Source organism: Cucurbita moschata, unplaced genomic scaffold, assembly GCF_002738365.1.
Source record: "Cucurbita moschata cultivar Rifu unplaced genomic scaffold, Cmos_1.0 Cmo_Scf00001, whole genome shotgun sequence".
NCBI lineage: Eukaryota > Viridiplantae > Streptophyta > Magnoliopsida > Cucurbitales > Cucurbitaceae > Cucurbita > Cucurbita moschata.
The window spans coordinates 2,917,130-2,931,664 of record NW_019268517.1 but is presented as its reverse complement, the minus strand read 5'-3'; the positions used below and the strand labels follow the sequence as shown (position 1 = coordinate 2,931,664).

Here is a 14,535-nt window from a genome sequence, read left to right as displayed (position 1 = left end):
ATATGGCGGCGAACGCCAGCCGATCCTCCCGGTACTCAATTGTTTCTCCTTCCTCTGGCTCGACAGCGTGCCATAACCCTTGCGCCTGTAGGTTAACGCGCATCAACAAGGCCCACTCGTTGTAGTTGGACCTTGTCAACATCGGGTACTGAACGACGGCGGTCGTTGTCTCTCTGATCACTCGCTCAACAACTACTCGACGCCCGTCATCACGATGTCGGCCACGGCCTCTTCGTGGTGGTGATGGAGATGCCAGCACTTGACGGCGTGGAGGAGTGAGCGAGCCTGCTTGAGATGGGCCCCACGATGTATTTATTTTTGCGCTTTGCATTTTCTTCTACTCGAACCTAAGACCTGTGTGTTATTAGGTCGACGCTCTAACCACTTGAGCTATTCAACTTGGTTGTTGATAGGTTGGCTCTTTTGTGATGGTATACTACCGATCGCTTCAACGAGGCTCTGATACCACTTGTTGACTCTGGCAAATCGGATGTCGACGAAAAAATTGGCAGAAGGTTTCTTCGAAGGAAAAATTAGCGGAAGTAAAAGGAGAGAGAGAGATTCGCTGGTAATGCTGAAGACTCGATATTTATTTTACATCCGTTGAATGGTTTAAATAATAAATCTAATTACAAAAATGGAAAAACCAAATATACAAAAATAGAATAAGTGGACGAAGACTCCGCCACTCTGCCAAAACAATGGCCCCTAGAATCACGCTCCTCCATTCGCGTGAACTCATATGTTTTTACAGACCTAACTAAATAAGGCAGAGCTTTTATTTAACAATATATTATGCTCATGATGCGCTGAAAGTTACTCGGAAAGTTGAATTTGGTGTATAATTGTTGATTCTGATGGGAGCTTTAGAATTGGAATTCGTATCTTTGCATGATTAGTTACGACTGCTTGATCGATTGAGGTTAGGCGTTAGCAGTATTAGCACATGAATGACAATCGGACATTTGCCTGAGTATGCCTGAATTTGGGGCTTTGTTTTCCTCTTTGAATCACGTTCTTGCTTTGTATGATGATCGCGTCGAGCATTGAATAAAATCATGTATCATGATCCTTGCGGAAAACAACGTTTGAAGTTTCATTTGCTACAATGGGAAACTATCGACATTCCAGTATTCTGCATTCATCTCTATAAATGGTCTAATCTTCCAGGATCAGGTCATGCTAGATCCGGAACTTTTGACTTGCACAATTTTCAGCTTATTTAGATTGAAAACCTCATTCTGTGAAAGATCCACTTCTTCACCTCTTTGTAGTGTTATAGATCTCACATCAGTTGGGAGGAGAACAAATCATTCTTTATAAGGGTGTGAAAACCTTTCCCTAGCCTTTTTAAAAATCTTGAGGGGAAGTTCAAAAGGGAAAACACAAAGAAGATAATATCTGCTAGCGGTCGGCTTGTGCTGTTACAAATGGTATCAGAGCTAGACACTGAGCGATGTGCCAGCAAGGAGACTGAACTCCGAAGGGGGTAGACACGAGGCAGTGTGCCAATAAGGACGTTGTGCCCTGAACAAGGGTCCCACATCGATTGGAGAAGGGAACGAGTGCCCGCGAGGACATTGGGCCCCAAAGGGGGTGGATTGGAGGGTCCCACATCGGTTGGAGAAGAGAACGAGTGTCAGCGAGGACGTTGGGCCCTGAAGGCAGTGTGCCAATAAGGACGTTGTGCCCTGAACAAGGGTCCCACATCGATTGGAGAAGGGAACGAGTGCCCGCGAGGACATTGGGCCCCAAAGGGGGTGGATTGGGGGGTCCCACATCGGTTGGAGAAGAGAACGAGTGTCAGCGAGGACGTTGGGCCCTGAAGGGGGATGGATTGTGAGATCTCACATCAGTTGGGGAGGAGAACGAAACATTCTTTATAAAGGTGTGGAAACCTCTCCCTAGTAGACCCATTTTAAAAACCTTGAGGGGAAGTCCGAAAGGAACAGACAAAAAAATGCACTTGTGACCGCCATCATGTTTAGTCAATATGCTGAGGTATTGATCATGTGGTCATGTCGTCGAAGAATATATATAATTGTTTTCTTCATCGCCTTTACATCCATGAATTGCAAAGAACTTATGGACGACCCCTGATCTCTAGCAGTTGAAAGCTTTTCCACCAGTTGGCCTGTCGAATATGATGCAGTCCTATGATGCCACATCCAAAATGATGGATTGTAAGATTGTTAAGCCTTCAAGGTTTCTGGATGAACCCCAGAGCTTCAAATTCAATACTCCAATCCATCCATCTGTTTTCATAGCCCATGCTGATGAACTCTTCTTTGATGGTTCTATCAGACATGTTTATATAAGTCACACAAGCTTGGGAGCCTCTTAACACATCTGATTTTGTCCCAGTTAAGCACAGTTCTTCACTTGCTTCTTTAACTTCTAGTCCATCCATAGGAAACCAATGTTGTCATTCTGGAAGATGGAGACGATCGTTACGTATGTTACTGAAGACTTTAGGATGTCTCAGTCCCATATGCCATAAAGGAGATCCAGCTGAAAATATCTCCTGTGATGTTCAGAGTCAGAACCAATCCCCTCTTGGTTCTTCATCCATTGATTGGTGTCATCTAGAAAGCTCAACTTATGAAGCAATACTTCACTGCAAAAGGTCAATAGGTGTGTTACACGTTTCTTTCTTTTACAGTTCGTTAAGCTCCAGTTCTTTACTTCACTGTTTCTCATTCTGTTCTTGTTTTAGGGGAATGATGTCCAGAACCAAAAGAAACGGACAATGGAAGGATAAATACCATATTTCTGGAAGGGTTGTCCTCTTTTTCTCTGGCAATATCCCTTTTCCCTTCATTTTCTATGGAGAAATTATATTCTGTTGGTCTTGTGTGGATGAAAGACTTGGATAGGATCGTAAATTTGTTTATAAACAAAGTATCTCATGCATCCTTGAGTGTGCATATACCATAGAGTAAGAGAAACGAGTCATTATTCAAGAAAAAACAGGGTATCTATTGTTGAGGATTGTTGGAAGGAGTCCCACGTTTGCTAATTTAGGGAATAATCATAAGTTTATAAATAAGGAATATGAGGCCTGTTGGAGAAGTACAAACCAAAGTCACGAGAGCTTATGCTCAAAGTGGACAATATCTTACTATCGTGGATCTAGATCCGTGATTCCTAACCTATGAAAGAATTTGAGGAATTTGAGGCATTTTCATGTGTCTTTTGATTGTTATGGAAAATCCTGTATTTCTTGTAATTTGAAATATAACCAACGAAAAGTTAGCTTATTTAAGCAGTTGACTTGTTTCTTCAGATATCTACATAAGTGCTTCGACATTTATAAAATGACAATGCGATGTTCCATTGCTGGTTTCAGTTTTCTGTATCCTAATTTCAATTCATGGAATCTGGACGGAGAGCTACCATTTCTGCGTCCAAAGAGTGAAAGAGGAAGAAGAGTAACGTGAAGCTAGTTGGAAGTGAGAGAGGACAGGACATGCACATGGACAAAATGTGTTAGGAAAAAAGCCACGAAGATCAACCTCACAACGTTGGTTTCACAACCTTTTGTTGTTTTCTTTCTTGATCTTTACTGGTTATGGTCTTTGCCCATGGCCAGGGGACACACGAATAGGTTATCACCAAAATTCAGTGCACCTTAATCTTGAATTTGATATGGCTTGTTTATGTTATATGTGGAGGATGTAGATCGATGGAACAAAAAATAGCAGATATTGTCTTTTTCGAGCTTCCTCTCAAAACTTTTAAATGCTTCGTTCTCCTCCCTCAACTGATGTGGGATGTGATCTTGCTAATGTGTTTGTCAGGCAAAAGAAAAGAAAAGATAGAAAGAAGAAGAATTCCCCACCACAGAAGGCATTTGGGCGGGTGAGGGGGACCGAAGACATTGATATGGGAAGCATGTCCCACTTGTCAACAATGAGCAACTGTTGTTGCCATTGATGCGGCGGCAAATGCCTAAGATTAAAGATCAGATCATCTTTCAGTTTCTTTGTCCACCTTCTGACAACGATTGAAATCAAATGGGTTTGCATTTTTTGTACAACAAATGATTCCATGTATTTTTATGTTAGTTTACTCTATTGGAAATAAGATATTTTAATAAAAACTATCTTGTTTCGAATATTCGAAACAAGAATGTTACTTTCATTTGTGCATGAATTTCTCAATCAAATCGAAAGTAAATAAAAATTATTCAGTGAATGAAGTGTATAACTTTTAGTTTTTCCTCTAAACCTCCTTAAATAAGTTCTTTTTTAGTAAAACCTAGCATTTGATAATGGTTTTTTTTTTTTTTCCTTTCTTTTTTCCTCTTAAATTCTCAACGGAAAATAGATGTTGAATTAAAAAAACCTCCTCTTAGTAAAAACGTCCTTAAATGTTATGGAATTACAAATTATATCACTCCATTTTGAAGTTTATAAAAATATCAAATTAAAAATAAATTACAACTAGCTTGTCGTGTTGAGAAATATATTAGATGTTATTTTGTACAAAGATAAAATGTAAAAAATATTCAATTGGATAATTATTTTTTTAGTTGGACAAACAAATTGGAAGATTTGAAATTATCAATTATAAACTAAGAACATGTGTTTATAACAAACTGAGCTTTATAAGCCCTATTTGATTTTTCTCTTACCATTCCTCTATCATCAATTTATTAACATAGAAATTGAATTTTTATCTTATTTTTGGTTATAGAATTAAAGCTTCCCAGATTAGACTTGGTTTTTGAAAACATAAACAAAAGGTTCATTAAAAAGAAAAATTAGAAGAATGGTAACGGAAGTTTTTATACTATAAAATTTTAAAAATTAAAAATCAAAGACTAAAAAATTATAAAATTTGAAATTTAACTATTATATTTTTCTCTGTGCTGGACCGAAATAACTCCACAAAACGTGGTGGATTTGAAGTGATCTCACTAAAGAAAGACCAAACTCACTAAAGCTTCGCAAGTTCCAGAGAATTGAAGTCAGGATTTCGGAAGCAAATGATCAGGTTCCGCATCGGTTTGTGGTGGTTCCTGATGCTGCTACCAAATCCGCCGCCGTCATGTTCATCTTTCTGGTATAACCCAATTGTGTGCGAGTGTTGAAGGCTCTAGATCTCGTTTAATAAATGTGTTTGTTCATAATTTGTGGCATGGGGAAGGCCGACAACCCCCTTCCTATATTGCAACTAATTCATTTCCACCCGCGAGGGAAGAAATTTACCGAGATCGAATTCCAGTTTTCAACTCCTCTAATGAACTTTTATGTTTCAATTTGGAAGAACTACGATTCAATTTGTTGTTGTAGCAGATATTCAGTAAAACGAGCCAAATACCTGCACGCAGAATTGGCTACCAAGAAGGTGCTGATAACCATTAATGTCTGGACAACGGTATGCAAGTTCATAATCAGCAATAGTTTGGTAAGATATTCAGTGAAGTAATTATTTGTTGTTTAAAATGGGGAAAAAGTAAAGGAATATTGATAACTTCGTTCAGATAGCTCACATAGTGAAGATAATAGGAGATTTAATAGAGCTTTGAACATGCTGAGCCCTTCTAATCTAAACATGATGAAGCCCTCTCGGAAACATCTAAAACAGATTTGGAGTTACGGAAAACAGATTCTGCCTAACTACTCCAGACGAAACAAAATCAACATATCCACCAACTCAAAAACAGTGAAATCAGGAAGAAAAGAAATGTGGCCGAGGGTTCAAGACGATCCAAAACTAATAAAATTTGGGCGTCCTACGATTCGGCAGTCTAATCTGCGAAGGAATTAAATAAATGTTAGAGAGCACTCAATCTATGAGTTATCTGCCCTCTGCTGGGACCTTCGCTCGAATCAACCAACTAAAAAACGCAAGTAAATTTCTATATGAAAAAAAATCGAAAACCGAACCAGTTATTCAGAGATTGGCTCGGCGATCTGCTTTCACTACGATTTCCGAAGGCAAACTTGGAGCAAAAGCGCATTAATTAGAATGGCGCCCCATCCATAGGACCCTTCGGATCGGAAATAAAGAAATAAAATAAAGAAGATACGAAGCTCAGTGAATACGAACCAGATAGATATTCATCTTACAGAGGGATTATTAAGTAACCACTCTATAATCGATGATTTTTCATCTTCAATTTGGTTCTTCATCGCATCAATCTTCAGTATTTTGGAGAAGATAAACTAGAAGAACTACAACAAAATCTCATCGAGTGGTAGAGAGAGGAACCCTAATTGAGGAAACCCTAGACTTCTCGGGATTGGAATGGGGTTGGAACAAGCCTAAGATTTATATAGTTGAATACAAACTGTGAATTGGGCTGTTGGGCCGGTTATTTGTGCATCCAAATTCAAGAGCCCAAAGCCTACTTATGATGGTTATCAATTTCTTTAAAGAATATAAAATTGAGAAATTTTTTTATAGAGATTTATTTAACTCGCGGCCCAAATCTCTGTTTGAGTGAGAATTCTGGAATAAATTTTTCCCCATTTACTTACTTAATATCTATATCTATATCTATATATATATATATATATATATATATATATATATATTTTAGTGTAAAAATTCTTTCAAATTAATATTCTTTTTTAAAATGTATATAAAAACTAAATTTTTTTATAGTTAAGATGAAAATTTTCTAAAAAGTTAGTAAGTATATATATATACATATGTATATATACTCTTGTAAAGATGTCCAAGAAAAAAATGTAGCTAAGAATGATGCTCTGATACCATGTTAAGAATGAGAAACAAGAGTGGAATTGAAATTACGAGAAACATGGATGAGATCAAAAGTCGAGAAGGGATTGAAACAAAAATACAAAAGGGATTGAAAGTCTAAGAAACATAGGTAGGATCAGGGGTGGATTTGGTGGGGTCCCAAAATCAATTGGAGAAAGAACGAATGTCAGTGAGGACGCTGAGTCTTGAAAGGGGTGGATTGTGAGATCTCACATCAGTTGGAGAGGAGAACAAATGGGTCTTGAAGGGGGTGGATTGTGAGATCTCACGTCAGTTGGAGAGGAGAACAAATGTTAGTGAGGACGCTGGGTCTTGAAGGGGGTGGATTGTAAGATCTCACATCAGTTGGAGAGGAGAACGAAACTTCCTTTATAAGAGTGTGAAAATCTCTCCCTAGCAAACGCGTTTTAAAAACCTTGAGGGGAAGCTCGAAACAAAAAGTCCAAAGAGAACAATATTTGCTAGTGGTGTGCTTAGGCGGTTACCAATTGTCCCAATGGGATCTAAAGTCCAGTTTTCATTAATCTTCACAGTCAAATTCGAAAGATAAAATAAAACATATCAAATATAAAATTCTAACTAATTATAGCTATATAAAATATATTCCTAAATATAAATATATACCTCGAAATATGATTTTAGGCAAGAAAAATGTAGCCTACAAGGTTGAAGAGAATGATCGATAGGAGAGTTTCAAATGGAACAAATGGTTTTAGACAACAAGAGTTGCTTAAGAAGATGGAGAAGTTTTGGATTGATTCAAACTGGAAATTAAACTCTCCATTCAACATTCTTTTAATTCACAAACAATTTCAATCCAATCAATTTCAAAATATTTTTGAGATAAAACTAACAATTTCAATTCAAAAGTTTGAATATTATTAAAATTAGTTTAATAATTCTTTCCCTCAAGGCATCACCCAAATTGGAACGAAAGAGAGAGAAAAAAAGTAGACAAAATTAGCTAAAGCTAACCACAAACCAAAGTACTTCCCCTCATGAAAGTTCCCATACAACTAATAACATAACTTACAAATTCAACATTTGCAGAACAAACCCACTAAATTGCGAAAACCACCCTTGTGATTGAACAACAACTATACTATGATGGATGAGTGCAGCCAAAAGACAACGAGAAAGAGATCATAAGCATGTGGTTACCGCTTTTTTGCGAGGGAAGAAGACACCCAACCAGACCCAGTTTAAGCCTTCTTACCTTTCAATGGCCCTTTTGGGATCTTGCTCAAAACCTTTTCTTCAAACACGGCGTAGTGCTTTTTGAACTCAATTAATGCTTTTTCCGCTAATGGGTCGATCTTATCTTCATACTTCTCATACAGAACAGGAACAGTGTGCAACAAAACAAAGTCTGCGTTTTCAAAGTTGTTGTCAAACGTCAGAATCAACAAAGGATGATAAAAAGATGGCTATAAATATGAAGATAGAGTTCGAGTTGTCGTTACTTATGTAGAACAACGTCAAGAAATTGCACCAGCTTCCCACGATCGACAGGACCCACAACCCAGCAATTGCCTGATACAGAGACATAACATTTCTATAATCTAGATAAAATTCAATTACTCTAACTTCGATATCTGAGACTACAAATTAGCATATTGAGTATTATGGTCGAATCTGTAGTCCAATCAAGGTATATATATTAAGTTGCAACTTGTTCAGGCTCGGTTGCTACTTGAGAGTTGAGATAAACCCAACAAGTAAAATACACACAATAAAAAGACAAATAGAGTGCATCAATAGCAGATACGTACAGTGATGAATTTCTTCAAATCTCTTCCGGTAGCAATGTCCCGCAATAATGCAAAACCACAATTAATTTCCGCCCTCAAAGTTGAAGCAAACTCCAGGAAGGGGTCCGCAGGAAGTTGAACTTCTGGGATTCGGGGTGGACTCCTGTAACTACATTTGTTAAACAGTGGAAAGAAGAGCATAATTTGAAGTCGCTAGAAACTTAATTATTGATAAAAGGAATTTGAGATTCAGTAACTCACTTGTAGATAAATGTGTGGGCATTGGACCAAAGAAACAAGAGCCCAAGAGAGAGGATCAGAGAACGAGAAACAAACGTAAGCAGATGGCACTCGAGCAGTTCAAAGAAAACCCAGATAACAGTGGCTCCAGTAAGGACACCAGCTGAGATCTTCTTATTCCTCCACAAGAATAAATCAGCAGCTGCATATGCAACAGGGGCCAGAAACGGTCATCAACATTACCAACCGCCAAACAAAAAATAAATTACCATACGACATAAGCAACACAAGTATCGTCATCAGAACATATTCAAATGTGAAATCAGAAATGTGCAACGCAGAAAAAAATGAAGTAGAAGTATCGAAACCGGGACAAGGAACAAATATAACAAGTTCGGGGAAGAAAATAATAAATAATCTGTTCTGGAAGCTCAATGAATCACTCTATTATAGCGTACGCTCGATCTGAACTATCAATGAATATAATAAATACTCTGCTCTGGAAGCTCAATGAATCACTCAATTATAGCGTACACTCGATCTGAACTATCAATGAGTCACAGTAAGGTAAAGCAAGCAGATCTATAATTTCTAATTATTTATATATTCTAAATCCAAGCAGAGAATGGGGAAACAAGCTAGAACGAATCCAAAGAGCAAAAAGAAGCCTAAGAAACACCAATCAAGACGAAGGTCGAATAAAACGAATAGAAGCAGTGTAAAACTTAGGAAATGTAATAGAAAAAAACAAAACAATTATTCAATGAGTTCAAATCAGAGAGGTGAGATTCCGTACGTTTTCCACCGCCGAAGACATGATGAACTGGCCTCTCCCTTCCAAAAAGGCGGAAGACCTTCTCCTTCAAGGATCCCTCGGTTTCAGAGTCTGATCCGGACGAAGAAGAATCATGATCATGAATCTTCTCGACTATCTTGTCGATCAATGACTCCGATTTCGACTCCACGTTGTCAGAGTGGTCCGCCATGATTGATCGATTGCAGTGACCAAGATCTGAAGAAAAATCAAGCAACTCGATGCAGAGAGAGAGAGAGAGAGAGAGACTAGGGTTTTAGAAGAAGAGTTGAAGGAATTTGAAAAGTAACGAAAATGGAAGCAAGAATGACAATTGGATATTAAATTAATTGATTAATTAATTAACGGGTTGGCCAATGCGAAAGCAGATTGACGGAAACTGTCGCGGAAAAAGGTACGGCGTTAATTGACGGCGTTGAAAAAAGCTGACGATTTAAAAGGAATGTTTGGGAAAGTAGCCGACACGAAGGGGAAAATATGAGGACACGTGGCATCGAATCAAACTAGGTCAGCCCTGAACGGCTTGGACAGTTCTGTGGCTCGGTACTGGGTTCCACGTTTTGTATGAAATACCATAACAGTCCTCATTTTCACTCCCATAGGAGAAATAATAATAATAATAATAATAGTTTTAGTATTTAAATAATTATAAATTATGAATAAATAAATTTTTTTTATCTGACAACTCAACCCTTGAGTTTGATTGGGTTGTGAAAATTTTAAGGTTGGGTTGGGTTGACAATCCAACCAACTTGAACTTTTGGGTTTGGTAAAAAAAAAAACCCTCAACTCGATCTAACCAAACTCGACTCGACCTAGATACACCCCTTCACAGAATTAATAATTTATTAAAAATTATAATTTTGTTGTGTTTTTATTATTATTATTATTATTATTTTAAAATCATTCCAATAAGATTTTTAATAAGCTTAAAAAAATAATTGAGTAAAAACATTTGAAACCCAAGCCGTAATTTTCTTTTAAAAAATGGTTTAATATTTAAATAATATTTAAGTTAAATAATATGTTGAATTTTTTATTTTTATTTTTAAAACTATGCCTATTAAATCTTGATTTTTTTTTAGAAATTATATTAGTAAAATATTATTTTATATTTTTGTCTATGAACTTACATTTAAACTTTTAAGAACTACGAATATGGGTGGGTAAAAGAAGAGTTGGATTGGGCTGGGCTTTTGAAGTAAAGATAGTTTAAGGGCCAGGCCTTTAATAACAACTTGGGCCGGCCCGTTAGTGTAAAGATTTATCGAGAGTGCATATCAGTTGGGCCCAAATATATTGGGCCTATAACCTGAACTAGCCTTGGACCTTTTGATGGTTTGAAATTGGAGAGAGTTTTGAAGTATGAAATTTAGGTGATATATGAGTGAATTATGAGCATTAATTGCCAATTTGGTATGTTGTTGTATCCAACACTCATTTCATTTATTGTTTCTACAAAACTTAATTTCATATCAATAATTCCAACCCTAATTATTTTACATATTTTTGTGTAAAAGTTTAAATTTTTTTTACCAAATATAACACGAGAGGTACAGATTCAAATCTCTAACATTTTGATCAAAAAAAAATAAGGCGACTGAACTGATATAGCAAATTAGGGTTTGTTTTAAAAAGATTTACAAATATGACAATATTTTTTCAATGTCGTTATTCACAGTGTTTTCTCTCTATAATTTTCATAGTTTTGATTGTCGTTCTTCTTCTATAAGTCTACATGTGTTTTGACTATAGACTTCAATCATGAAATAGGTAACTAATCGATGATAAACAACTAATCATGATAGTCTATAAATCGGAAGAAAAAAACATGCAACATAATTTTGTAGTTTTCGTGCAATATTGTTTATTTGTTGTTCTTCGAGTAAAATGCCGTTTAACATTTGTTGTACAAATTTTCAAGATAATCAGAATTTGGTTGACGAAATGATGGGTTTTCAGACTTTCGGCTCTCTTCTACAAGTTTTTCAATAATGCCTTTAGTCAATGAACTTTCAAAGATGTGACAACATTCATCAACTTTACATTTCCATTTTTAAATTTTCTACTTTTAAGTCCTTAGTTTATCCAACTTTACAAAGTTTTTCAAATTTAAATTTTGGTCAACCTCGACATAACTCGACTAATCAACATATATACGAAGAACATTCGTGATTTTCACTAAGTTAAATTGAAAAAATATATATATAAATCTCATGGATGTCCGTTGTTAATAAAAAGGCAACAACATTCCGGTCTGAAATTTCCACAGAAAAAGCAGTGAAATCAATGGATTCATAATTAAACTCGGGAAAGGTGACCGAAGTGCCTATCCAAATCATAACCACATCAGTCATCATCCACCGTTCTAAGGGATAATAAGCAGAAATAAAAGCAAATTCCATCAAAATCTTCGGTCCTTTTGAATGTTCTTGAAATCGTACAAATTCCATCCAAAATTAACCAATGATTTCAACTTCTTCACATCCATTTCAATCTTGTGCACGATTTTGAAACTAAAAAACAGAGATAATTGGCTTATGGATTCAACTCAAAGAGTGAAACCCATGTTCTTCAGTTCTACTGCTGAATTTCAATGGATTTAGGAAAAAGAAGGGGAAAACAATGGGGCAATTTTGTTGCACGCTTGCCAAACCATTAGCAAATGATGATGGAGATGAAAATTTAGAGAGAAAATGGAGCAAACAGACAGAAGACTACAGTGGAAGTAAAGAGGACCCTTGAGATGAGTCAAGCAAACTTTTTCGCACGAAAAGGGAGGAAGAGAACCAGAAAAGTTCTTCTTGTCTCATTTTTTCTTGTTTGATTTTCGGATGAACGAACCCAACACTATCAGATCTACACGAGAATATAGATTCGTGACTTCTTAGCGAATTACTCAAAAAGTAAATTGAAAAATTCATGTATAGGTCGAACAGTTCCAAGAACATTCAAAAATAGGAGAAAACTCAGCACCTTAACCAAAGAATTTACAATTTCCTAAAAGAAAAAACAGGTAAAACAAACAGAGAATATGGAACTAAGAGAGAGTAGAAGTAATAGAAGAACCTATTGGAGTGTTGTCGATATGAATCAATCGATCGAGCGACCGATTATCTCCTTCTCCGATCCGCCATGTATTGTGAGAGCGGCACAACCTCCTGCAGAGGAGTGGAAAGCGGCGTCGGGAGCGGGGAATTCCGGCAAACCGGGCAAGAGCCATTAAGCTTCAACCAAGCGTCGATGCAACAGAGATGAAAGTAATGTCTACACTCAGGCATCATCCTCAGCATCTCCGCCTCCTTATACTCACATAGACAAATAGAACAAACGCAATTAGCCCCGGCCATGGATTTGTCCTTGGAGAAGGGGAATTTAGGGTAAGAGTTAATCACAGCCTGATCGAGGCCAACGACGCCGTTGTCATCGTCGCGATCTGGAGCGCCGTCGTCCTCGGCGACAAAAATGATTTGCGGGAGAATGATACCGGCATCGGAGCGCGAGGGAGGCGGCCTGGAAGAAGAGAGACGGAGGTTGCGGGAGCGGGAGGCGCGGCAGCAGACGTAGAAGGCGAGAAGGAGAGCGGAGAGGAGGACGAGGAAGGCGAGGGCTATGGCAATGGCGTAGCCGAGACCAAGCTTAGCGAAGGAGTAATTGGAGGAAGAAGCGGTGGAAGAGGAGGACATTGAAGAGGATTTGGAGATGGAGATGGAGATGGTAATGGAGTTGCAGCAGTTGAAGCCATTAGTGGGGAAGAAGAAGAAGGAAGAGAAAGAAGGAAATAGGGCAGATAACTTTTTGGGGGAAGGTGGGTGGGGATTTCAGACGCAGCATTTAATACGCCCTTCGTCTTTTCCAACTCTCACTCACTCACTCTAAAATCTTGATTATAAACACATTATTATTTTCTAAATGAGTCGATGTGGAACTTTCACGTCAACACTCACAATCCATCTCTTAGGAGACCACTATCCTCGATAGCACGCAGTGTGTTATTTTGCTTTGTTACCATTTGTAACAGTTCAAATTACGGTTAGTAATATTGTTTGTTTGGACCCATTTAGTTAGTGAAAATTTTTCAAATAAACATGTGAGTGAATGACAAAACATGCTTAAAAGATCCGTGTTGATTTTATGAGGATAGATTTCGTTGGCTCAAGGCAAGCAAGTACAAATCATGCCTCAGGGATGCGAAGAAATAACGAGATCATCCGTTGTCGAATTCATATTCTAAATTATGATCAAAATTTTGGACATGAGACGTTATATGTGGTATAAGAGTTAAACCTCTCTAATTGAATGTGGTTCGAGATCAAACTAAGGTAGAGAATAGTGGGCATGAGAAACCCGAATAAATAAGGAATATATAAATGAACTCATTTGATATTAGTTACGAATAGTATATTATTATTGAATAAATTATGTAATGTTACTTAACAATAATTATAAAAAATTAATTTCTAAAAATTTAAACTCTGATTACTTATAAAGATATTACCAAATATATTATAAACAACCTTCTAAATTAGCATCCAATTTTTAAATTAATTAAGAAACGTATATTCACAACTATTCAAAATATGGAATGCCTACTTCTTTTATTATCATAATTTGTATTCAAATAAATAAATAATAATTTTAAAATAAATTGAAAATTGAAAATATGATAATTAAATAGACAACCTACAAACCTTTTAAATTTGTCGGGACTAAAAACGCAATTATAAATTTATTCTTTGGAATATATATATTATATTTTAAAAATGGAATTTTGACTTGACCATTGACTTTTGTAGTTAGCTTTGTTCTTTTGTGCACTTCCGACGCGTCCTCCCTTTTTATATATATATTATTTTTTTATTTTATTAATTAATTAAAAGCAAATTAAACTTTTTTTTTTTAAAGAAAAACCCAAAGGCATGAAAATTCGTTGAAAAAGTTAGAAATTTTATTAATAAAATAATTATATATATATATATATATATATAAAGAAAC

At 36.6% G+C, this 14,535-nt stretch overlaps 2 protein-coding genes, 1 long non-coding RNA gene, 1 other non-coding gene and 1 pseudogene across 4 annotated transcripts; 1 reads left to right on the top strand and 4 right to left on the bottom strand.

Annotated features, from left to right (window-relative positions):
• Positions 1-2,067: 2,067 nt before the first annotated feature.
• On the top strand, positions 2,068-2,724 carry LOC111453169 (annotated as a pseudogene).
• Positions 2,725-4,833: 2,109 nt separating this feature from the next.
• Positions 4,834-6,322, bottom strand: LOC111440843. The gene is made up of 2 exons (XR_002710038.1): positions 6,058-6,322; positions 4,834-5,760 (listed from the first exon to the last, which is right to left on the bottom strand). It is a non-coding gene; the product is annotated as an uncharacterized LOC111440843 (long non-coding RNA).
• LOC111454686 lies at positions 5,688-5,834 on the bottom strand. The gene has a single exon (XR_002712479.1). It is a non-coding gene; the product is annotated as a small nucleolar RNA snoR145 (small nucleolar RNA).
• A 1,350-nt stretch (positions 6,323-7,672) lies between the features above and the next one.
• LOC111440810 (reticulon-like protein B1) lies at positions 7,673-9,847 on the bottom strand. Its single transcript, XM_023077613.1, has 5 exons — positions 9,523-9,847; positions 8,748-8,928; positions 8,508-8,649; positions 8,199-8,268; positions 7,673-8,104 (listed from the first exon to the last, which is right to left on the bottom strand). Exons 1-5 carry the CDS (start codon positions 9,710-9,712, stop codon positions 7,938-7,940), a joined length of 750 nt encoding a protein of 249 aa, XP_022933381.1. The 5' UTR covers positions 9,713-9,847; the 3' UTR covers positions 7,673-7,937.
• Positions 9,848-12,427: 2,580 nt separating this feature from the next.
• Positions 12,428-13,377, bottom strand: LOC111440819 (RING-H2 finger protein ATL67-like). Its single transcript, XM_023077623.1, has one exon. It carries the CDS (start codon positions 13,224-13,226, stop codon positions 12,654-12,656), a length of 573 nt encoding a protein of 190 aa, XP_022933391.1. The 5' UTR covers positions 13,227-13,377; the 3' UTR covers positions 12,428-12,653.
• Between the last annotated feature and the right edge of the window lie 1,158 nt (positions 13,378-14,535).

Coding starts and splice junctions, on each gene's coding strand:
- LOC111440819 (XM_023077623.1), bottom strand. CDS start 13,226: ATGTCCTCCTCTTCCACCGCTTCTTCCTCCAATTACTCCTTCGCTAAG.
- LOC111440810 (XM_023077613.1), bottom strand. CDS start 9,712: ATGGCGGACCACTCTGACAACGTGGAGTCGAAATCGGAGTCATTGATC. Junction 8,269..8,507: donor ATTTGAAGAAATTCATCACT/GTACGTATCTGC, acceptor TCTCTGTATCAG/GCAATTGCTGGGTTGTGGGT. Junction 8,105..8,198: donor CTTGACGTTGTTCTACATAA/GTAACGACAACT, acceptor TTGAAAACGCAG/ACTTTGTTTTGTTGCACACT.